At 40.5% G+C, this 25,812-nt stretch overlaps 1 protein-coding gene and 1 pseudogene across 1 annotated transcript; one reads left to right on the top strand and one right to left on the bottom strand.

Annotated features, from left to right (window-relative positions):
- LOC144232812 (small ribosomal subunit protein uS5-like) overlaps positions 1-19,408 on the bottom strand; it is a 20,438-nt pseudogene extending 1,030 nt beyond the window's left edge.
- On the top strand, positions 7,578-9,282 carry LOC144232799 (tropomyosin alpha-3 chain). The gene has a single exon (XM_077765636.1). The coding sequence runs from the start codon at positions 7,608-7,610 to the stop codon at positions 8,352-8,354; it is 747 nt and encodes a 248-aa protein (XP_077621762.1). The 5' UTR covers positions 7,578-7,607; the 3' UTR covers positions 8,355-9,282.
- Positions 19,409-25,812: the final 6,404 nt, after the last annotated feature.

Raw genomic sequence — 25,812 nt, forward strand, 5'->3', positions numbered from 1 at the left:
GCTGCAGAAGCCCCCACGCCCCCCAAAAAGTCGCTGCGGCCTCCCATTCCAGGGCCATACCAGTGTCATCCACCATTTGGTATCTTTCCAGAGAAGGAGCTAAGTCTGCTTTCTAAATATACATTAAGTTTTAGAGGCAGTAGTGGTTAAAAAAGAAAAGTCAAACTTAAAATTATTCCCAGATTATCTTGATTTCACAGGTTTCACATAGTTATCTTTTGGTGAAATTTTAGAATTACACTTTGTAAATATGGGGTAAAGGCCACACTCAGAGGTCAGTCCTCTGAGCTTTGCTATTCACTGTTGACTTGATGGCTATACCACGCCTATAACAATAGTCTATTTTGATTGTTTCCAAAGTGCTATATTTCTCAAAATCACCATTCATTTTGATACTAAGTAAATATAAAGAGTATACGAATATGAATAGTGCCAGAAGCCAAGACAATTACAATTTCCCCAAATCAGTTGTTCAACATACTTTCTATGCAACCATTATTATGTAGCGATTAGGTTCCAAGGCACAGGGGAAAACCTATTCACCCCATTATGGAGGAATTCTACCGTGTAATTCCTAAAGGGGAACACATTTAGAGTTCCATTTGAGACTGTGCCAAGTACATCATATTCCTAGAGTTGTGAAACTCAACTCTGCCCTGGCATCCAGAAGACAGGAGTGACAAAATGGGTTAGTGCTGGCAGTGGGGCTGGGAGGGCGGAGGTGGCAGGCACGTGCAGGGCAGGGTCTGAGTGACCACAGGACTTTGTCAGCTGGAAGAAGCCAGTCCCTCACAACAGAGAAAGAAGGGAACTCCATGGCAGCCACAAACGAGAAAAAGTACATAAAGGATGTTTATAGAACGCATGTTCATAAGCAAGAGAATATATGCTTTATTCGACCTTAAGTACTTTTTATGAAATATCTGGGGACTTTTCTAAGAAGAAAACTGTAATCACTTGTTATTGCCAGTCACTGCCTGGCATCATGGAAATTTGCCTGGCTTTCTGTGGCTCCTAGCCCAAACTAGTAACCATTCAGTCAAATATAAGTTAAAATTAAATTACTTTTCCTTCATTGTTTGCTGAATGAGGACATTTTAGCAATAATTTTATATTCATTAGGAGAATGGAATGCCACAGCAAGTCAATCATAGTCATAATGCAAATACCAAGACATTCCTGTCTGTTTTTCCATAATCTACTATGTTCAGTTGGAATAAAATACAGAATTTCTAGTGACTTAACACTATAAATAGATCTAAATGCACTTTTTCTCTCACTGTGAATAGATATAGATGACAGAAATTTGTGAGTTGTGTTCAGTAGCTTCCAAAGAACACATCTACATTTTTTGCTACAAAAGCAAATTTTCCAGAATTAAATTTAAGGCTGTTTTTTAATAACTAAAAACTGAAAACTATTCTTCTAGAAATAATCAAGGAAAAATATATATGTTTTCAATGTATTTATGAAACATATTTATCAAGGTAGAAGGTGGGGGAATATGTTATGTAGAGATAAGTTAGAAGCTTAAACACAAGGATTTAGAAGACAAGAAACAGACCGGTGATTATTAATGTTTTTGGAATTGCTACCTACCATCCACAATTATACTTTTTGTTTCATGATATATTTCATCCTCTAGAAGCATCCAACAGTTATTACAGGTAACTGTATTTGGATATCAGTTAAAGAATATAACTATTGTATATGCAGGCATGTAACAAAACCAATGTGGTAATCAGATATAGCCAGTGACTTTCTGTGAGTAATCCCAGGCATGTTTAGACATCTCTTAAACTCTCTCCATTAGAATTATAACATGTTCAACTACACTACCCAGTTCCTCCTACTTAGAGCTCCTAAGTGCACTCTCATTTAGTATAGTAAAGGAGGTAGAGAAAATTAAATTCAGAGCATACTAATTAAGGAGACATTTTCCCACAGGTTTAGAGTGCAATGCAGAACAGTTCTCAATAATATCTGTATAGTAGAAGAAAACTTTGGCACTGAGAAGAAGGGATAGGTATTAGACCCTGTTACCATTTACTTGCCATATTTTACAACTTTGATGAATCTTCTACTCTTCTATAATGTGGTCCACTATGGGTTTAGGATGTATGTATTTCTTTGAAATTGTTAAGAAATTTAGTTATTTACAAAAGATTTAACAAGTCCACAAATAAAGAGGATAGTTTATTAAAGAAGAAGATGAGGATGCTTTGGATGCAGAGTTGAGAAACCCAGCCTAAACTAGTAAAAGACAAGGGTCAGGGAGATTCTCCTGGGGGCTAAGTGGGAGCATGGAATCCTGAAGATGAGAGAAAAGGGATTTGGAGAGTAAGTGAAGGTCGTAGGAAGACAGGGGAAAAGTAGGGCATCTTTTAGGACAGAAAGAAATGGCCAAGGGGCCAATGGTGGGAGACAAATGAGCAAGGTAAGGGAGGGAGACAGGAGAGAGATGGTGAATGGAACAACAAGGTGGAAATGCCAAACATTTGGCTGGGAAAATATGGGTAGACCAGATCTGGCAAGGCTAGATCTATTATCAGTATTTTTCAGGAACTTTTTTTTTTCCTTATGGGGATCAGGAGATGAAGCTACTTAAAAGCCACATGTGGAACCAATACAAAGAGAATCACGTCTCAGAAATATGACTGCAACTGCACTGGAGACTGTGCATTAGTCCAGAAGAAGAGTGGTAGTACAGGGGCACCTGACTGGCTCAGTCCAAAGAGCATATGACTTTTGATCTCGGGGTTTTGAGTTCAAGCCCCATGCTGCATGTGGAGATTACAAAAATACATACATACATACATACATACATTTTTTAAAAAAGAAGAAGAAAAATGGTAGTAGTGTCACACCAGAAAAGTGGTAGTGTTAGACCCCAATAGTAAAGAAAGAAAGACATGGATGGAATTAAGATGCACTTAAGAATCAGACTCAGCAGGACATGATGAAAACTGAGGTGTGAGTTTGAAGGAAGAGGGAGTTAGGTGGGGGAAGAAATGGGAATATAGGGAAATAGTGCTCAACAGGAGATTAATGGTCAGAGGGAAGCCAGGTATTGACAGAGAAAAATGGATGCTGACAAAGATTTAGATGCCAAGTATTCTCTGAGGTGTTGTTGCCTTTTACGCCTAGGCAAGATTTCCAGGGATGGATCTTAAATGAAAGATAACAATACAGAGCTATCCATGGATTAGATTTGATCACTTAACTAAAAGATCTCTCCAAAGAATGCTCTCTGGATTTAATCAAAATTAGATCCTTCCTAGTCATAGTTTTCTCTATTTAGATTTTTTTTTAAATATAGGTGTGTGTGCACACACACATGTGTACACACTGACGGGAATTTTGTATACTCAAGGCTTTCTATAGCCAGAGAAGAATTGACATAGTTAACATTTTTTGTAATCATAATGCCATTCCAGATGGATATATTTACTTAAAATATTAAAAACAATATTGCCTAGCAGGTTCTTGCCCAGGACTTGATCACCTTGAAAAATAAATACAAAATGAAATATGTAAGTTAATTCCTCTCCCAATCAAAATATTGCTTTCCCTTTATTATGTCAGGGGAGTCAGACTAGTTCAGCATCCAAGGAAATATTTTAGCCTCCTTGTTCATTGAAACTTTTCTTCAAGATCTTAAATTCACCAACTCTTATCTTTTTACTTACCTAAAATTGGTATTTGCCTTTGGAATATTCCTCTCTCCCTTTCTTCCTCCACCTTTCCCTCCTCTCTATTAAAAAAGAAAGAAAGAAAGAAAAAGCTTCTCAATATGCTAAGGGTTTGCCAACCAGTTCACCAGTTCACTGTGGCCTTGAAGCTGTCAGTAAACAGTTTTTCCAAAAAAAAAAAAAAAAAAAGAGAGAGAGAGAGAAAGAAAACAAAAAGAAATAGACTATTTTCTGTTTCATGAGACAAGATGCTCATACCACTGGATACCTGTCTGCCATCAAGTTCCAGACTCATATCCTAGTGCTTTTTAGGTGCTGTTCCAGAATGAATGGAGGGGAGAGTAAATGGATAGCCTAGATCCACTCAGGGGTATAAGGAGAGAGAAGGAGGCTTCTTGCCATTCTCAAAGATACCTTATAAGGCTAATGTACAAACTTCTATTCTGCCACAGGGGCATGCTAACTAGGACAGTAGTTAGAGCTAATTAAGCAACCAAATTGAAATAGAGTGATTATTCTTGCTTGTGTGCTCTCTCTTGCTTTTTTTTTTTTTTACCCTTTATCCCTTTCTATCCTACATTACCTTTTTCATTAAAAATAAAATCCCCCAAACCATCACCACTGTTAAACCATGAAAACAACATCAGAAAAACCCAAATAGAGGAACCTTCCACAGAACTCCCAGTCAGTATCACTTAAAACTGTTTTGGTGTTGGGGCACCAGTAGGTTAAACATCTGGCTTTGGCTCAGGTCATGATCTTGCAGTTTGTGGGTTCAAACCCTAGGTCGGGTTCTGTGCTGACAGCTCAGAGCCTGGAGGCTGCTTTGAATTCTGTGTCTCCCTCACTCTCTGCTGCTCCCCTGCTCATGCTCTTTCTCTCTCAAAAATAAAATAAACATTAAAAATTTTAAATAAATAAATAAAACTGTTTTGGTGATAAAAGAAAAGAGGGGTAGGTTTGGGAGGGAACTATCAAGGCCATGAAAAATAAGAAAAAAACTAAAAATGTCCAGCCCAGAGAGACCAAGAAGTACAGCAATTAATGCAATGTTGTCTCATAAATAGGATTCTGGAAGAAAGATTTAAGAAGCTCTTTAGTGGGAAAACTAGTCAAATTCAAATAAAGTCTGAATTTACAGTAATGGATCAATGCTGTTTTTTTAGTTTTGAAAATTGTGCCATGGGAATGTAAAATGTTAACATTGGGGGTACTCACTAAAGGTATACTAAAGTTCTGCACTTACTTTCTTAATCTAAGCTTATTCCAAAACAAAAAGTTCATTAAGGAAATAAAAAATAAAACCTTCAGGGGCACCTGGATGGCTCAGTTGGTTTTAAGCATCCAACTTTGGCTCAGGTTGTGATCTAATAGTTTGTGGGTTCAAGCCCCTCATCAGGCTCTGTGCTGACAGCTCAGAGCCTGAAGCCTGCTTCAGATTCTGTATCTCCCTCTCTCTCTGCCCTTCCCCCATCTGTGCTCTGTCTCTGTCTCTCTCTCTCTCAAAAATGAATAAACATTTTTAAAAATTTTTTAATAAATAAATAAAACCTTCATTTCATTGGGGCACCTGGGTGGCTTAGTCGGTTAAGCGTCTGACTTTCGCTTAGGTCATGATCTCGAGGTTCGTGGGTTNAAAAAAAAAACAAACTTTCATTTCATCTTCTTGCCCCAATAGTGGTAATACCCAAACACAAACAATATTTTATATTATACAGTGCAATGTATTCGTCTCTGATTTACATTATTTAATTTAGTACTCAGAGCAACTGCATGCATGGCCAGAATTGGTATTATGGCCCCCACTTTACCCTTGAGGAAATAGAAACTTTGAGAGGTGGTAACTTGCTCATAGTTGGTTGGTTAGGGTGCAAACCATTTTTACAAGCTATTTTTGCAGGGAGATTTCAAAAATACAGTGGCTCAAAAAACTCTTTTCTAAAAATGGAGATATAACTGACATATAGGGTATAAGTTCAGGATGTACATGCTGATTTGATACATTTTACATTGCAATACATTACCACTGTAGCATTAGCTAATACCTCTTCAAAAGAAAACCAAACAAAACACTTAACTACTTATTTCTCTCTCATGTCACAGTCTAGAACCAGCATGAAATTTTCTGAGGATCTAGGGTGTTTCTATTTTGTTGCCCTTGGGTTTTGCCCTCAGCAGGTGAACATAGGCTCACTAATATTGCACTCCAGCTCAAGGGAAGAAACAAAAATAGGACAAGCAGACAACCTCTTCTTGAATATTATAAGAACTGTATAAGAGCATTATACAGAATTGCAAGTAAAAAAAATTTTTACTTGCAACCCATTGCCTGACACTTAGTCACACAAGTACCTAACTTACAGGAAGACTGGGGAATGTTATCTAGCCGAGAGGCTATCTATAACTGAGCAATGGGTTCTAACCAGAAAAAAATGGGAAGGAATTTTGGGGACAATTAGCAAAATCTGCTGTGATAACCAGGCTCGTGAGAAGTAGAACAGGGTCTTTAATCAAGTTTTCCCGTTTTCAAGTTTGGCACTATTCCTATTGCCTGCTGAATATACATCTGTACTCTCTATCCATCTCTATATAAAAGGAAAACAACTAAAAAATTCAGTTAATACTTTAGTTTACCTTTTAATATATATTTTTATAACTAAATTTACCACTTAATAAAATCACTAACTTATTAGTCACTTCCTTCTGGGTCACATTCTTTTGATGTTTATATTTTTGGTGACATCAATTTAAATGCATGTGTGTGTTCTGGATTGCACATTCAAGGTAGTACTGTCTTTCGTTTTTCTTTTAAAACTAGAGAAGGACCAAGAAATGGACAGATGGCTGAAGAGAACTTCACTGTTCTGTGCTACATGGCCTATTTTGCCAGTGCCTTGTGACCTCAGAAAAACTATATGACCTTTTTATACTTCAGGATCAAATCTAGGTTTTGTGGAACTAAAAATTTATGTGATTTTAGAAACATACTTTAAGAAAAATACACAGTTATCACCAAACTACATGCCCGAAAAACAAACAACCCAGTGAAGAAATGGGCAGAAGACATGAACAGACACTTCTCCAAAGAGGACATCCAGATGGCCAACAGACACATGAAATGATGCTCAGCNCACAGTTATAGTCCAAATTTAAGTAAGAAAGTACTTATATATAGTGAAATAAAATCATAACTAAAAAAATTTTAGGCCGACAAATATCACAAATATCACAAAATCCTGAATGGTAAGATATTTTTATGTTGCCTCGCACACTGCTATAATACTTTCCCCCCTATATTTTTGGCTGCATAGTCTCTGATAATCTTTTCCTATGATGAAAATTTTGTAATATTTTTATAAGCCTTTTGTTTTGAGAGAGAGAGAGGGAGGGAGGGGCAAAGGGAGAGAGACAGAATCTCAAGCAGGCTCCACACTCAGCACAGAGTCCAATGCAGCCAATGCACAGCTTTATCTGTGAGATCATTACTTGAGCTGAAATCAAGGGTTGGACACATAACTTAAACACCCAGGAGCCCCTGTTTTATAATATTTTTTAAAGGGGACAAAAAGAAAAAAAAATTTCTAGAATGATTAATTAGATTTTTTTTTCTCCTATTAATAGCTGGCATCCATTTTTAAAAAGCAACTTCAGGGGAACTTGGGTGGCTCAGTTGGCTAAGCATTCAAATCTTGATTTCAGCTCAAGTCATGGTCTCGTGGTTTGTGGGTTCGAGCTCTGTGTCACTCTGCACTAACAGTGTGGGATTCTTGGGATACTCTCTATCTCTCTCTCTCTGCCCTCTCCCATGCACACATAACTTTGCATGCTCTCGCTCTCTCTCTCTCAAAAATAAACAGTTAATAATAATAATAATAATAGAGGAAGCCGAGAGCGAGCAGGGGCTGGGTGGGCACCATGGCGGGGATCACCACCATCGAGGCGGTGAAGCACAAGATCCAGGTTCTGCAGCAGCAAGCCGACGACGCAGAGGAGAGGGCCGAGCGGCTGCAGCGGGAAGTGGAGGGGGAAAGGCGGGCTCGGGAGCAGGCTGAGGCTGAGGTGGCCTCCTTGAACCGTAGGATCCAGCTGGTTGAGGAGGAGCTGGACCGGGCCCAGGAGCGCCTGGCCACGGCCCTGCAGAAACTGGAGGAGGTCGAGAAAGCCGCTGACGAGAGCGAGAGAGGCATGAAGGTGATTGAGAACCGAGCTCTAAAAGATGAAGAAAAGATGGAACTCCAGGAAATCCAGCTCAAGGAAGCTAAGCACATTGCGGAAGAGGCGGACCGGAAGTATGAAGAGGTGGCTCGGAAGTTGGTGATTACCGAGGGGGACTTGGAGCGCACAGAAGAACGAGCTGAGCTGGCAGAGTCCCGTTGCCGGGAGATGGATGAGCAGATCAGACTGATGGACCAGAACCTGAAGTGTCTGAGCGCTGCTGAAGAAAAGTACTCGCAGAAGGAGGACAAATATGAGGAAGAGATCAAGATTCTCACGGATAAACTCAAGGAGGCGGAGACCCGTGCTGAGTTTGCCGAGAGGTCAGTGGCCAAGCTGGAGAAGACGATTGATGACCTGGAAGATAAGCTGAAATGCACCAAAGAGGAGCACCTCTGTACACAAAGGATGCTGGTCCAGACTCTGCTTGACCTGAATGAGATGTAGAGGCCCCGGCCGCCCTGCCCCCGACTCCGCCTGAGGCCAGCCTGCCCGAAGCCGGCCTGGAACCTGAGGGCTGATCTTTAACTGGAAGGCTGCTTTCTCCTTTTTGCCGCCCCTCCCACCCCAACCCCTATGTCTTTTTCGCCAAACTGTCTCTGCCTCTCCCCAGAGACTCCAGTTGGGCTTGAGGCTGAGCACCTTTGGGAACAACGTTTAAGGGAATGTGAGCACAATGCAAAGTGTCTTTACAAGCATGTTGTGATGTACACATTTTGTAATTACCTTTTTTGTTGTTGTTGATGTAGCGACCATTTGTAAAACATTCCTCCCGATTCCAGAGTTCTGAAGCAGCAGTCTTACCCCTTCCTCACATTTGGAAAGTAACTTTTCAGCTTAACGCACACTGCTCTCTCCACAGAGGAGGGAGTGCGGCAGGGCCCTGCCTGCTGAGGGCCAGAGCCCGGAAGGATCCCCACTCTGGGAAGCTTCGTTGCTCTGTCCAAAGTACCAGCCAAATTAGAAAGGTGATTCCAGGAGTTAGCCAAAAAAGTGTGGCTCAGGGTTTCAGCTTTAAGGTATCTTTGAGCAACTTCCATTTTTTTTCCATCACAAGTGACCAAACAAATTAAGGTGTGAGACCTCTATCTGAGACCAAATCCTTGTCCTATCCTTACCCCTTTGCCAACCGCTCACAGAACGGATGGTGTCCCCTTTCTGTCGAGGTGACCACTTACTTGCTCTCCTGCCTCCTTGAAAGAAAGAGAAAATTATGTGTTTGCCACTGATTTAGCCACATGAAACAAACTCATCTCGTCACCCTTTTCTGGGACTGAAGCTGCTGTCTCTAAAAGTGCCATGTCATTGTGCTTTGTATCAGTTAGTGCTGGAGAAATCTTGAATAGCTTATGTACAAAACTGTTTTTAAATTTTATATTATTTTGAAACTTTGCTTCTTTAGGGTTGGGGCACCTTGGCCACCCAATCGGGCTGAGAACTCTACAGTCTGTGGGCTGACGGTGTGCTGATCTTTTAAAGTTTCTTTCCCTGCCCAGTCCCCCTTGTTGGTGAGGTTTCTGTGAGGTCTGTTAGGTGTGCATCCTGCAGCTTCTTGGCTTACAGTGCACTCCCCTTTGGTGTGCTCTCTCCGGGGGCCGATTGAGAGAAAGAAACCAATAGTGCAACTGTTTTGATACTGAAAATTGACAAGTGTCTTTTTGAAATAAAGAACCAGTCCCTCCAAAAAAAAAAATTAATAATAATAATAATAATAAAGTAACCTCACACATAGTTGTACTTGCTCTTTGTATTAGTTTTGCCTTACAAACACAGCAATTATAATAAATTCTATTTTGTGGGATTCCCAGCAAAAAGGAAGTAAAATGGTGGCCTATGATTATATGTTCCACATTATCATGTATATCCCTGACCAGAAGGAATCTCTACTTCGACTATGCTTCAAAAACAACTGAATCCCCTCTGCTTACTTTTTTTTTTTTTAAATTTTTGTATTTTTGCTGGGTTTCCAATTTTGTTAACATATTTTTAGAGCAATTTAAAATTACAACGTAATTGAGAGAAAGAGACAGTGATTATTCTTCCCCCCCACCCCCTCACATACAGAGCCTTCTCCCATTCCAACATCAGTCACCAGAAGGCTACATTTTTCATTTCATTTCAAGGATGAATCTACATTGATACATTATAATCACCCAAAGGCCACAGTTTACTTTAGGGTTCACTCTTGGTGGTATACATTATATGGGTCTGAACAAATGTATAATGTGATACATCTATCATTATAATATCATAGAGTATTTTCATTGCCCTAAAAATCCTCTGTGCAGTCTGGCCAATCACCTCCTCTCCCATACATAACCGTTGGCAACCACTGATCTTCTTACTGGGCCTGTTTTGTTCTTTCCAGAATGTCATATAGTTGGAATCATACACCACGAAGCCTTTTCAGATTGGCTTCTTTCACTTAGTAATACTCATTCAAGTTTCCTCCAGATCTTTTCATGGTCTGCTTGCAATCTTACACATCCGGTGACTGGAAAACATCTCCCCAAACTAGCTTCTGACGCCCTTTATTTCAAGCCTTCTTTCTTCTCTACTGTACAAGGGCCAAGGACTATCAGAACTGGAGACTGAGTGGGAGGAGACGGGGATGTGTCTGGAAAGCTACTCCTACCCCAGAACAGCAGCAATAACTTATCCATACATGGAAATAACCTAAAAATCCCACACAGCATAAATGCATCCTCAACTCAACTTCTCTCAGCCAGGTGCCAAAAATACTCCAAGGTCACCTAACAGGAGGTGAAACATAATGGAGAAGTCAGAAAGGAAAAAGACTACAGTAATATGGACTGTGGTTTCTCCTGCAAAGTTTACATAAATATATGACAATATAATCACATTGTTAGGGCCCCTCCCAGAGCCTTGGAAAGAACCTGTGCTAGGAAAGTGCCCTGTAGCTTAAGCTTTATTTGCTTCACAATAAACCTGCCTCCCTTTTCTCACATGTAAAACAGCTAATAGGCCTAGCTTTATTGAAAGGAGTGAATGGGGAAAATATGCGGAAACACTGAAAATGAGAGGCTCCTTGGAATGAGATACACGCATACCAGACATGGAAAGTCTGTGGAGAATGTGTCTCCAAATCTGTCATCTCAGTGAATGTGAAATGATTATCTTTCTGGCCTCCCTCCATCTGAGTTTGCATTCTTTTCCTTTTATCCTCACTTTTACATGTAATTCTGGTGTCTCCTTCCCCAGCTTTGATTATATATTTTTCTTCTCTCATGTTTTATTTCCTGTTTTCTCTGCTCTCTCTTTTCTCCCTCCAGCTGCTCTTCTCCCCCTCAGCCCACAACTCCAGTAGCCTGTAGAGCTGCTCCGCCAGCTTTTTCTAAGCTGCTTTCCATATCTTTAAAACCTACAGATGCGGGGATAGCCATCAATCTAGAAGAGACAGGCAGCCACGTGATGCCCGACTCTCCAGATGAGGTTTCAGGGTGACCCTGTCTGATCACCAGGCTCGACTTATGAAATACAGCCACTGATGAAATTCATGGCAGGCAAACTCCCTGCACGATGTGGGGCAACAGCATGATGGATGGGCCCCTGATGATGGATGGCTCCTCTCTTACCTTTAGTCCATGAAGTTTGGTTCATGAATTTCCTCCAACAGGGACTAAGTTGTCCAGAGATAAGATAACAACACTCAATTGGGAGCTGGGTTCTGGGCTTATTACTTGTTTAGCAATATCACCCTCATTACTCAGTGATGCAAATTATTACTGACAATGTAAGGTTTTAGTCCATTTTAGTGATTTTAAAATTAAGCAGACAGCTGGCGTATGGGTCAAGATTCTTAGCACTGTAAAAAATTATTTTCTAAAGTATGGACAAAACATGGAATTTAAGTAAAAGGGAAGATTTATATATAGGAGCTTAATAATCCTCCTTGTCATCTGTTCATTCTTTTTGGGAAATTACTATTACAGCTCACTATAATCTTAATCCTTCATAGTTTCTTTTTATTCCTTAATACATGACCCTTTTTTTAGTATTAGGAAATGAATAAGAAGTCCGAATACAAAAAAAAAAAAGTTGTGTAATATGCCTGCTAACATTATCTCATTAATCCTCATGGTGCTTCTGAAAGATGTATGCAATGTATTTTTATCTCCATTTTACAGAGTGTGAAACCAAGATATCCTAAAGCTCTTTAACATACTTAAGATCACAGAGGCGTTCAGTAATATAGTCAGAAATAAAAGCCAGCTTTCCTTACAAGAAGGTCTCTGACAATTAATCAGAATCACAGCAAGTCTGCTCTTGCTTTGATGACTAGAAATTTTGTCTGAAGCCGAATGCTGATTTGGGCATGAATAAAGTCATCACAGCTGGTAATTTTATATCTTTAGGAGATTTTTCAGTCCATGTAACATAACATGTGCCCCTGCTTAGATTTGGGACATCACATCAAAGATAGCTACTGAAAAAAAAAATTCTTATAAAGAAAATCTTATTCTCCCTTACTTCATTTATAAAACAGAGAAGTCACTTCTATGGTAAACAGAATCCACAGACTCCAGAGGAAAAAGAAGTGGCAATGCAGAGTCAAGATTTTGTAAGAAGACAGTCAAGTATCCTGGAAGTTGGACTCAGTTACCTCCTCAGTTACCTCTGGTTTTTGGTCCTGGAAAAACACTGCCAAGCATGAGTAATAATAACAGCCATGTCTACATGGAGCTGATATGGCAAAAATCACTCCTGTTTCCCCAGTGCCTGCCTTAGCCCGATGAGCTAGGTATTTAATGCACTATTCTCACCTACAAAAGGGAGGATATATGAATCAATGATATTCAAATGTACCACTATCACTCTTCCCCAGTGTATTTCTACCTGCAGACGATCCTAATGTTCCTGGATTATTTCAAGTTCTTTCCACTATGTAACACTTTTACAACCAAGGGATCACTTCCATCAGCCTTCTACAAAAAGAATTTCCCATCTCTATGATTTCCAAGATTTTACATTTGGACGGCCATCATGTCACTTTCATTGAACAAATAACAACTAATTCAATGGTGTTCCAATTTTATTGACCATAATAGTCACCTGGGGTACAATGTTAAACATTCTCAGGCCTCCAGCAATTCTGATTCAGATGGGAGGAGGGGACTCAACATCTAAACAGAAACCCCAAAGGATTCTGATACAGGTATTCCAAGGACCACTCTTAGAAAACAAAACAAAACAAAACAAAACAAAACAAAACAAAACAAAAACCCACTACAGTATAAAGGACCTCTATTCCACAGATAAAGAAATGGAGACTCAGAAAAGTTTTTCACCCAAGACCATTCATTCATTGTCAGTCAGTCAACAGATACTTACTATGAGCATAGATGCTCAGACACTATTGGTTTGTGCAGAATTAGAGCCTGGCCTGGTTCCTAATCCATGGTTATTTCTACTTAGGCTGCTGCCTTGTGTTATGGAAGTTCCAAATAATACAGGAGACTGAAAGGGGGTGGTTAGGAAAGGCTTTGTGGAGTGGGTAGAATTTGGAATTAACTCATGGATAAAATCCCAGCTGTCAAGATGAGGAGAAAGGAACTAGCCCAGCACAGATATTAATAATGGTCCAAGGGCTTGTGTCCAGAACTGCAGATTGCACCAAGTAAAACAGACAAGTCAGGCAGAAATAAAAGAAGGGTGATATATCTCAGGGCCCCCTTACTTGGCATGTTTCAGGAGACCTCAAAGGCTTATCTCCTATATCTCTGGGCACTTCTTAAAGCCACATCCAAGTTTGTTAGGGTTCTTCTTGGAACAGGGAGAATTCCACCAGCAGCAGCCTGAGCCCTCCATACATAAGTGCCCTCCAGCCTTCAGTGCCAGCAGCTTTGTCCTGAGCCCCTCTTTTCCTGTGGAAAAAACCTCTTCCTCATTAATAATTTACAGATGCAGGAATAGGAAGGAGATGAAAATGGCTACATGCAAAAGCCAGGAAAAAAAAGTATAAATATGATCTGGGGTGAGTCCTCAGGATCTTGTAGCCTCAGGAGGAAGAGAAGAAACATTAATCAAGATGTGTAAGCATGGGGCACCAGGCTGGCTCAGTCAGGAGAGTATATGACTCTTGATCTTCGGGTCATGAGTTTGAGCCCCACATTGGGTATAGAGCTTACTTTAAAAAAAAAAAAGTGTGTAAACATGGGCACTTTGATTCTCAGCCCAGGATGCATATTAGAATCATCTAAGGAGCTCTTGAAAAAATACCAATCCTTGGCATCCCCACAACCAATGGAATCAAGAGCTGAAGGGTAGAGCCCAGGCATCACTACATTTTAAAAGCTCTCTAGGTGGTTCCACTGTGCATCCTGCATTGTGAACCACTGATCTAAAAAGTTAGAGCTTGCAGCACTATTTAAAATAGCCAAGGGGTACATGGGTGGCTCAGTTGATTAAGCAGCTGACTTCAGCTCAGATCATGATCTCACCGTTCTGAGTTTGATCCCTACATCAGGCTCTGTTCTGATAGCTCAGAGCCTGGAGCCTGCTTCAGATTCTGTGTCTCCCTCTCTCTCTGCCCCTTCCCTGCTCATGCTGTTTTTTTCTCTCTCTCTCTCAAAAACAAATAAACTCTTAAATTTTTTTTAATTAAAATAAGATAAAATAGCCAAGACATAGGATCCACTAACATGAAGAATGAGTAAAGAAACTGTGATATATATATATTGGTATATTAATTAGCCATAAAAAAGAAGGAAATCTTGCCATTTGAGACTTGCCATTAGATAGACCATACACCATTATGCTAAGTGAAATAAGCTAGAGAGAAAAATACTGTATAATCTCACTTATATGTGGAATCTAAACAAACAAGCCAAAAGCCCAAACTTTTAGAAAAAGAGATCATGGTTAGTAGAGGCAGAGGGTCAGGAGGGAGGGGGATGGAATAAATACCATGAAAAAGTACAAACTTCTAGTTATGTATAAGTTCTAGGAATGTCATGTAAAACATTATGATTATAGTTAACATTGCTGTGCAGTATATTTAAAAATTGTTAAGAGAAAAAATCCTACAAGTTCTCATCACAAGGAAAGAAATATTTTTTCTTTTTAATATATATATAAAATGGTGTATGTTAACTAAACTTACTGTGGCAATCATTTCACAATATATGTAAGTCAAGTCATTATGCTGTATACCTTAAACTCATCTGGTGCTGTGTGTCAATTATATCTCAATAAAATGAAAAATAAAGACAGAATGGCACAGCTTGAATATAAAAATGCAATACAAATGTATTGGAGCCAATGATTTGATCTACAGGTGGATTAAAACAGAGTAACTTCAATCTGTGACTAAGAGGTTGAACAAGAGAAGCCTAAGAAGCAAGTTAACAAGTTAAAGGCATGAGCCAGCATCTGAGGGTGGCACCTAGGGTTCTTGGTTGTGGAGAATCTAAATAGTAAGCCAGTGGGTGCCAGGCTAAATAAAATGACGTTTTAAAATATATATATACACTTAAAACCTATTATTATCTTCACTTTTCAAATAAAGAAGCTGAGTCATACAGAGGTAAGATTGCCCAAAGCTCTTAATAGGATATTTGCTCAAAAATAAATAAATGAATATTAAATCAAACTGATTTCAATACAGGCAACAGAACATGGTTGAATTAGAAAACACTGCCATTTTTGAAGGTTAAAAATAGTTTAATATAGGGGTGCCTGGGTGGCTCAGTCAACTCTTGACTTTGGCTTAGGTCATGATCTCATGGTTCATGAGTTCAAGCTGTACAGACAGAGTGGAGCCTGCTTGGGATCCTCTCTCTCCCTCTCTCTCTGCCCCTCCCCTGCTTGCACACACATGTACTTTCCCTCTCTCTCTCTCTCTCTCCCTCTCTCTCTCTCTCTCAAAATAAATAAATAAACTTAAAAAATAGTTTAATATAGGCAATTCTATAGAGCTTATCCTAATACATTCCCATCTGATCCTGTCTTCAGGTATGGTTCTTATTCAATTGTTGTTATTCAGACTGTATCCTGGCCTGATAGTCCTCTGGAGCCTTCTTCTAAATATAATTTCCAACACAGCAGAATTGTACATATTCATATATCAACTTATCTATCTTTCTATTTGCCTCATATCAGCAATCAATCCCACTTGATAAATAGTTTAAACCAAGAGAAGCAGAGTGAATAAATGACTCTCCCAGATAACAAAATCAGACTAATAAACCTCTTATAGGCTATCAACTCTAGCAGGAAGAACTGAGATTTATTGAACTAGCCAGCTTCTAGGTTTCTGTGAGAACAAGGGCAAAGCTGGCAGCAAAGTAACATAAACAAAGCCTGTGAACTTAGTCTATAACTTCTTTATGTTATCCCAGAGGAATGTTATCCCAGAGGAAACCTGCCTGGTCTCCCAGTGGTTCAATAAGTAAGACTATGCTAAGGAAAGTTTAATTTTAATTAAATTAATTAATTTTAATTAAGGAAAGTTAATGATTGCCATCCTATTAACTCCGTTCTCCACCACAGGGTACTATTTTTTATTCAGTCTCATCAGATTGCCTTGAGTCAGTTTCATGAGGCCAAAACCACATCTGTGTTATTCAGCTCTTGATTATCAGTGCCTGGTATGGTGTGTACCAAGAGGTAGAGGCTGACAAGTATTTGGGGGAAGAATAAGTTTATAAAAGTAGGAGGTGATATAGTCACAATACAAATACTAGCTGTTTTTCTAATCTCATCTTGCCAACTACTGACAATGTAATACTGGACAAGTTATTTAAATTCTCTGGGCTTCCCTTTCCTCATGAGTAAAAGAAGGGATTGGGATCAAATCACTTTTCAGTTCTGTAATTCCAATGCACAGAAGAGACTGTGATTGGGTTAGTCTTGTAAACTAGTTAACATTTTTTAGTTAATGTCTCTGTATTCTTTTCCTGGTCTATTCATCATTCCTCTCTATACTAACCCAAAATCATACCAGAGAAGGGCAAGGATGCAAAAATATGAATCAAATTACAAGGAATTCTCATGAGGCTTTTTGAGATATCTGAGGTCCCTTGACCATATTATATTTACAATAGCAAGGTTCATAGGGACAAAGCCTCAGTATGCAGAAGTTAGGTTCTCTCTGCGGATTGTCTGATTCAGTTTAGGAATATTTCAGACTCATATTTTATTTCATGAAGTCCCTATTTTCATTGCAGTACAATGCAATTAAAACAATTGAAATTTTTCTGTGAAAAGCCAGTTTCTCCTCTGTGGAAGGAAACCAGATAACAGCATCTTCTTAGTAAAGTCAAACTTTTGAAATTCTCTGTCCTTGTGAAGAAACATATGACCCAAATGGTAAATGGCATATGTTCTAGGAATCTACTCCATTCTGAAGGAGGAAAAGTAGCCCCCAAACCACCACTCTTAACCCTCTATTTGCCAACCTCTTCATATTCCTTTCTACAAGGTTATAGGTTGAATCCAAAGGACTATAATATAAGGGAAAAAGAAAAGGGAGGGGAGAAAACAGAGAAAGACCTGGCACTCTCCGTATCTACTAGAAAAGCCTTGAATTCTAATCTTACATCCTTATACATGATAGAAAGAGGTCTTAGACTTTTAATTCCCTAATGAAGTTTGAATAACATACTTAAATTGTTAATACTTTTTGGAATATTTAATTGTAGCATTTATGAAGCAGCTCTGGAGAAAATACCACTGTCCCAGTCAGAAACTGAGGATGTCACATGCCTGATGGTTCTGTGAATTACTATTGTGTAATAGAGCAATCCAAACCCAGGCAGCTCAAAGCGGTACTGATTTTATAATATGTAGTAGATGTGGGTGAGCTGCTCAGATCACCTTTTAAGACTGAGACACTCATTCCCTTGGGAATGATGGCTCTCAATAAGTTCCTCACACTACTCTGAAAAGAGCCACCTTGTCCAATGGGCAGCTCCCATCTAATTACTGGTCCTTCTTATGGGATTGGCTGATGCCTTTTTTTTTTATGACTGCATTGCAGTTCAAGCCTTCCTTATGTGCAATCTTACTTCCTTTTCTCCTCCATAAAAATTGAATTCAACTGTGCTCCTCAATAAGTCTTTGCATATGCTCTATCTCAGAGTTTGTTTCCTGGGAAACTCAATCAAAAATAAAATAAATAGCAACTGAAGTGGACACTGTTGTGCCCGAATCGTGAGTCCCAGAGACCTCCAAGGAGCCAGCACTGATGAAAATACAAAAGGGTCTTTATTACAAGCTCGAGCAGGGGCTCACCCACCTACCGGTGTCATGGCAGCAAGGTGAAGGGAAGAACAATAGCGAACAGGGTTTTTAAGGAGTAAGGGATGGGGGTGTTACAGTACATGTAGCATCATCACATAAGCACCAATTACAATTACAGCTTTGACCATTCAGTATCTGTGAGGTGTTCATTACTTTTGGTGGGACCCAATCATGACTCTTGAGAATCCTTTGAAAATGACCAATTATGAGGTGAGTTCAAAGGGGAGTTCAGGCAAGCGGTGAGAAACTGGCTAGTTTGTATCTGCAGTTCCCATCCTTGACTCAGACCATAGGAATTTTTCTTTTTTTTTTTTTTTCTTTTTGATTAGCTGAACTGAGGGCGGTCTGAGGATGGCTTTAGCCTTGAACAATCTGGGACTGGGACTGGGGTTATGTGCAGCCCGAGGCTTCTCTTAATGGAGGACTTAATTTTTGGCTCTTCAGACACAATGGTGAAAGAAGTCTGTCTTTACTTAGGAAGCCCTGGGAGTGACCAGGGGAGACTGAATCAACCACAGCTGATTGTTAGTTACAATCACTTGTTAGTTACACCGTCCCCATCAGAGAAGTCTCAGAATGGCAACCACACAAGGGAAATGGCTCTGACTCCTTCCTGGGGGTGAGCCTTATTCTCTGTTCCAGCCATTGAGCTGGAAAACTGGCTCCATGGAGGAAAAAAGAGTTCTGAGTTTCAGTCTTTGCTGAAATCCATGAAATAGTTTGGCTGCTTTCAAACCATTGACTGCTTAACAACTGGGCTCATCAAATTCCTAAATATTTCACAATAAGCTTGGGGAGCAGGAAGAGAGTCATATTCAGGGCACCATGCAACCTACAGAAGATCTGGCATAGGCCTGTCTGTGGCTTACGCTTGTTGTGGCATGAGAATCAGAAGAAGATCATAGCAACTAAGCAGAACAAGGTATATACAGAATATGAGTTGCTGACATGGGAGAATAAAAGTTAGAACGCAGATGCAGTGATGCTACAGGGTCCAAGAAGCAGTGAAAACAACGAGTAAGCAGTTGGTGATGAAAGGTAACCAAGTGGTGGCAAGATCAGAACTGAAAAGACTCTGAGTGATAAAGAGACGGGACGAGTAACTGAACTGTCTTAGTGGCAGGGTCATGTACTGAAGAGCGATCAACTTGCACTGAGGACACGGTACCTGGAGAGCTGCATTTCACCCCAGACATGGAGCTGTCTGAGTGCACTGCCTGTCCGGATGCAATCTCCATCGTCCTCATTTTCACATACATCCTCACAATCAGCCCCTATTATTTGAAGCAATCAGAGAGAATCTCTGTTGCTTACAAAGATATGAGTTTATTAACCCCAGGTCACCATCTGAACTGAATAGCCGCAAGGCAGAAACAAGCTCAGAGTGTATACAAAGGTTGTTAACATCATCAGAGGCAGCCCAAAATAGAAGCAGCAACCAAGGGAGAGACAAAGCCATTCTCCTCCCAGGGTTTAAATATNTATATCAGCATATGCAAAGGGGGCATAGGGACTAGCTGACCTTTGGATTCAGAGTCGAGCCCTGGACCAGCCATATCTATATCACCTGGGAGTTGATTAGAAATGCAGAAATTTCAGACCCCATCCCAGATCTACTACATATACCTTATTCTGCATTTTAACAAGATTCCCAGGTGATCTGTACACATTTTAATATTTGAGAGACTAAAAGAAGACCAGTGTGGCTGGACCTAAGAAAGTGAGGGGTGAGGCATGGTATGAGCAAGGCATGATATGAGCAAAGCAGACAGAAAACAAACACCCAGAGCTTCACTGGCCATATTTAGGAGCTTGGCTTTATCCTAAAAGTAGCGAATCAAGCTGCAATGTAGAAACTTATTAGATAGGAGTAGAATCATATGTGATTTGCAATTAGGCTATTACAATGGCCCAGGCAAGAGAATGTGAAAGTGTAAGCTCTGGAGATGAAAGTGGAGTTGGAAAGAAGTCAGTTGACCTGAAAAATATTCAGGAAATAAAGTTAACAAGACATGATGGGGTTTGGATTTTGGGAGAGGGAATGACAAAATATAAAATGTTTCAGACATACACAAATTATTTTCATGGTCTTTGTTGTTTTTACTATCATATTCACAGCACCAACAATTATGCCAATAGCTATCCAATATTTGTTAAATAAATAAAGGACTGAACTGAATAGAAAGTCTGAGACATAGTTTTAGGGAGAAGATCATGAGTTAGGTTTTGGAATTGTTGTGGGTTATATTGTGTTCCCTGAAAAGATATGCTTAAGTCCTAACCCCTAATACCTCTGAAAGTGGACTTATTTGGAAATAGGGTCTTTGTAGATGTAATCAAGTCAAAATGAGGTCATGCCAGATTAAGGTGGGCCTTAAATATAATGACTGGTGTTCTTACAGAGAGAGAGAAATTTGGAGACATGCAGACATACATGGGAAAAGACAGCTACTTGAAGATGGAGTCAAAAATTGAAGTGATATATCTACAAGCTATGCATACAGGCAACCACCAAACTCTAGAAGAGAGGGGCATGGAACAGATTCTCCCTTAGAGCTTCCAGAAAGAACCAGTTCTGCAGACCCCTTGATTTCAGACTTCTGGCCTCCAGAATTGTGAGAGAATAAATTTCTGTTGCCTTAGGCCTCCCAGTTTGTGGTATTTTGTTATAGTGGCCCTAGGAATCTAATACAGGAATGCATTTCTGATATCCAAGGAGAAATGTTTATTTATAAGTGGTTTGAAATTTGGATCTGAAACTGAGCAATTTACCCTAATGAAGTCTCTTAGTCAGAACCTACTTTTATTAAGATAAACACCCTCTGGTCACATCCCTCTTAATCATTGTGCCCTAGGAAATATGGGTATCTATCTTTGTTGTAAAGGACAGTCTGTGAGATCCCAAGTACCCCTTTGGCAAGCTAAGGATTGAGAAAAGTAATATATAAAAGAAAAGGAAACATCACAAAAGAAACCAAGGTAAAGAGCATCAAGAAAGTTGTTCTACAGGAGTGCTCCAACTTCTGCTTCAGAGATCAGAAGGTGCTATTCTTGTGTTTGAGATTGGTGTGTTATCTAATGACCTGGCTACAGTAGTTGCCCAGAAGTCTCTTAGAGATTTCTTCTAATTCAGTCATCACTTTTTAAGAAGGGTTGGGAGATAACCTTTCTGGACCTTTCCCAAGATGTAATCATTACCAAATCCCTATAAGATTTTAAAGGTCATCCTTATTTATCATGGGCCAGTCTACTTCAGAAATCAAATTGTCACAGCAAGTTCATTATCCATGCTGTTCTATATACAGCACAACCTCCAATATAACTGTGCTTGAATCCCAAGAAGACTAACTGGCTGGGAATTTGGACTATCTGGAAATGAAGAACTCATTATTCATCTTGCCTGGGTTTCTCTAGGTTTCTGTGCATAATAGGTAGCCCACTCCTCCAGGTTGGTCCTAAAGAGGGTATGGCTTTGAGCAGGACTATTAATTAATACAAGCCACTAAAGACCAAGGAACAACAAAGGTGTTTCATATACAAACAACTTCAAATGACATATGCTTCAAGAGTTCATGTCTAGTTCGGTCATCCAGGGTTTGAAAGCATATCTTCACAGATATAATGCATGGGTGGTACTGAAGGATTCCAAGCTGGCCTACCTAATATAGCCAAACTCACTGAATGTGACTATATCTGATAAAAGATTACTGTATGAAACTCCATCCAAGGCTCCTTCTTGGAATTCCTGGAACATACAGACCTGACAGCCAAATCAAAGAGGCCTCCCGCTTCTCCCCCTGGTACTACCCCTAGATACCTGCTTCACAATCAGAAGTATTTCCACAACTCTAGGTCAATTCAAAGAAAAATCCTCTAACCAATGCACAGATATGGACTTGTACGGTAGACAACAAGTGGTCAGGGAGAAGTGGTTAAGGGGTCTCTCCAAGTCTCCTTCTCCCACTGAAGCCTTCCCTCTGTCCTGGGCTCTCCTTACTGCCAACTGCTTAATTAACCTTCTGTGTTACAAGGATCCTCTCTGCAAAACTTGCCACGAATCAAAACCTTGTTTTTCCCCTTCCCCAACAATAACAATAACAAAAAGTAAAATAAAGCAAGTACAAAAGCATGCGTAAATGTTCCATTTACACACCACTGCCCAAGTTCCCCGTGCATTGGGGAATAGACTGATGCTAATGCCTAGGAGGCAAATGCCACTCATTTGGCTAGCCCACAGCACAGGTGTCCCCTGCTCTCCTTTGTCCCCAGCTGGAGAGGGTGAAGTTGGTCTTCCTACCTCAGCACTTGCTACTGAATCCATGTTAACCATGAGACTCACTACAGCCCAACTGTCAGGGGCACTGGAGTGGTCAGAAGAGAGAAATAGCTTAAGACTCTGATCTCTGTTCTAATAACTGTTCAGTATCATCAAGACAATTAAAATAAAGGTGAGATTTTGGGGAATTGGAAGCCAACCCTGGCAAGTGGGCTACACTTCTACCTCCTTCATGTCCACTTTAGAGATGTCTAAGGCTGTGCAGCCAGTCTCCTTTCTTATCTCTTTAGATCTGGACTGGGAGGGGAAAGGGAGAAAGCACCTCTAACAGTCTCATACTTGCTCAGTAGGCAGTGAGAGCATGGGTCCCAACCTTCAAGATAATCTAGGCATTTTCCTGAAAGAAGATCAAATGACCAGAGATCTTCCTTCCTTCCTTCCTTCCTTTTTTTTTNGCAATGGTCCTGTCTTTGAAAACTCTACCTGCTTGCTCTGTACCAGGTATCTATATCAGGAAGGGATGTGAATCTGAAGGGAACTCAGAGTACAAAGATAACAAAATGTAGAAAAGATAAAGTCTTAGCTAGTCCTCACCTATTTCCTATATATAGTGTCTGTATAGATTGAAGAGAAATAAAACCAGCAGAGGGAGAGGGAGAGAACTGGGTGCCTGGGATAGGAGGAGAAAAGGAAGGAGGATGAGGTGAAAGGAAGAAAAAAGAATGAAGAGAAGAAAGGAGGATGAAAAGGAGTGAGACAGAAGAAGTTAAAGTGATTGAAAAGGAAAATAATGAGTCTTTGAAGCTAATACTGAACCCCTATCTAGCTTCACTAGCCCCTGGATCTCCTGCTCCCTGTAGCCAAGGCCTCTAGTGATTACAGACCAAGACAAGCTTTTGCCTGTCCCTATTCCATAGGGAAAGATTAAATGTGGGGCACTCAAATGGCTCAGATGGTTAAGCATCCAACTTTGGCTCAAGTCCTGATTTCATGTTTTGTGAGTTCAAGCCCCACATCAGGCCCACTGCTTATCACAGAGCCTGCTTGGGATCCTCTGTTCCCTTCTCTCTCTCTCTCTGCCCATTCCCCACTTGCATTTTCTTTCTCTCTCTCTCTCAAAAATAAATAAAACATTTAAAAAATAATAATAGGAAAAAATGTAACAAAGGAAGTGAAAGATTTATACACCAAAGACTAGAATCATTACTGAAAGAAATAAAGAAGAGTGAAATAAATGGAAAGACATCCTATGTTCATAAACTGGGAGACTTATTATTATCAAAATGTCCATACTACCCAAAATGATCTACAGATACAATGCAATCCCTATCAAAATGCCAATGAGAGTTCACATGGCAGAGAATAGGGGGACCCCATGTTCCCCTGTCCCTCAAGCACAGCAGTATGGAGGCCAGAATACATGGAATTCCAGGAATCCAGGCTAAAGTGACAGAAACATCTCCAGGGGCCCAAGGGGACAACTTGGCAGGCCATAGGTGCATGATTGTGAAATGGGAGATATAAAATGGTCAGCATAGGCACAGTGGGGAGGGATCCCCTTCTGTGGGGAGACAAAAGGAAGAGAAAGAGAGGCTGTGGAAGTATCAGATTGTATTTGGACAAGAGAAAAACCATGGGCTGGGAAATGGAAGAAACAAAGAAGTTATCAGTTTCTAACACGATCCAGGCTTTTGGGACTTCCTCTGAACTGGGGCCTGCCGCACTGTACACACCTGGGAAGGGAGAGCCAGCCCCAAGCTCAGTAGCAAGCTCAGAGGGGCAGTTGGAGACAGCAGTCCCCGCCCTTGAGTGCTGTGGGAAGAAGATATATAGCCACTCCAAGGACAAAAGACCCTGATGGCACTGGCCAGCCAGAGGCCCTTGTTTGCCTGGGAAGAGTGATACTACCCCAGAACTGGGGTGGGGTCCTTTAAGATACCAGAGTTTGAATCCCAGCTGAGCACCTGGGAGGCATGGGAGACTGTGGCACAGGACAAACCGGCCCACTTCCACTGGTACAGCATTGTGAGGACGATCTGAACAGAGTGGTTTGGGACACTGTTTGAGTGGTTTGATCCCAGGAGGAGAGACTAGGGAGACACCATTTTTCTCCCCATCACCAGCAAGGCAGGGTTTCAGTGAATGGACAGTGGGCCCACAGTGGAGGCGGGACTGCTTACACCAAACCCTGCTCCTCTGTGCCTGGTAACTGCTTATCTACCCGAACAAGATTGACACCAACCCAACCAGCTGGCCCCTCCTCTTGACCAGCACAGCCACCAGTTCCAAGGCACCACCAGATATCAGTCATCTTGGTCCAGTGGTTTTGCATTTTCTGATTTCATTCTTGGTCAAGTCTTATTTCATATGTATACATATTTTTTCTTTCTTCCTTTTCTTCCTATTATTTCTTCCCTTCTCTATTCTGGTTGTTGGTTTGCTTAGGCAGACACTTTTAATCTATTATTTTTACACCTCTTCTGTATATCTTTCTTCTTTATTTTCCTCTCTCTTTCTCTGGATTAAGTGGTATAGTTTCTCTGATACACTGGTTACTCAAATTTTTTTCTTTTTTTTTCCCAACCCCGTTATTTTTCTCTTTGTATGGGATAAGGCAATAAGGCTTCTTCTGCCACTCCCCCCACCTTTTTAAATTTTTTCCAGGGTTACTTCAATGAACAAATTAAAGCACACCTGGTGGAAGGTCCAAGCCACCACTATGAGTAGAGAGATAAAGCAACCAGAGTCACAACAAAAGAGAGCAGACAACACACTCCAAAAACACCTCTTAAAGGGCCAGGTCCTGGATAGTGTAGGACTACTTTTTTTTTTAATTTTTTTTTAATATTTTATTTATTTCTAGGAGAGAGAGAGAGAGAGAGAGAGACAGCGTGAGCAGGGGAGGGTCAGAGAAAGGGAGTCACAGACTCCGAAACAGGCTCCAGGCTCTGAGCTGGCAGTCAGCACAGAGCCCGACGCGGGGCTCGAACCCACGAACTGCGAGATCATGACCTGAGCGAAAGTCAGACGCTTAACCGACTAAGCCACCCAGGTGCCCTTTTGTATGACTACTTTTTAACATAGTAGTGCTCACAGGTGAAAGACAAATAACAAGCTACTAAGACATGTAAAGGACAGAAAGCTAGCCAAAATGATGAAACAGTAGAATTCTCCTCCAAAAGAAATTCCGAAGAAAAGACAGCGAGAGGCGAGCACGTGGAGATGCAAGGAGAGTGGCGGCCTGGAGAGGGCAGGGAAGCTGCCTGCCCTTTCCCAGGACATCCTCCTTTGTAACCCTTCTGTCTGGCTGTTCCCGAGTCATATCTTTTGTCGATCAACCAGTGATTTGGGGCCGCCCAAGATGGC

Source organism: Crocuta crocuta, unplaced genomic scaffold, assembly GCF_008692635.1.
Source record: "Crocuta crocuta isolate KB4526 unplaced genomic scaffold, BGI_CrCroc_1.0 scaffold174, whole genome shotgun sequence".
NCBI classification, from domain to species: domain Eukaryota; kingdom Metazoa; phylum Chordata; class Mammalia; order Carnivora; family Hyaenidae; genus Crocuta; species Crocuta crocuta.

Bases quoted from the DNA above. Each gene is read 5' to 3' on its own strand.
- LOC144232799 (XM_077765636.1), top strand. From the start codon at position 7,608: ATGGCGGGGATCACCACCATCGAGGCGGTGAAGCACAAGATCCAGGTT.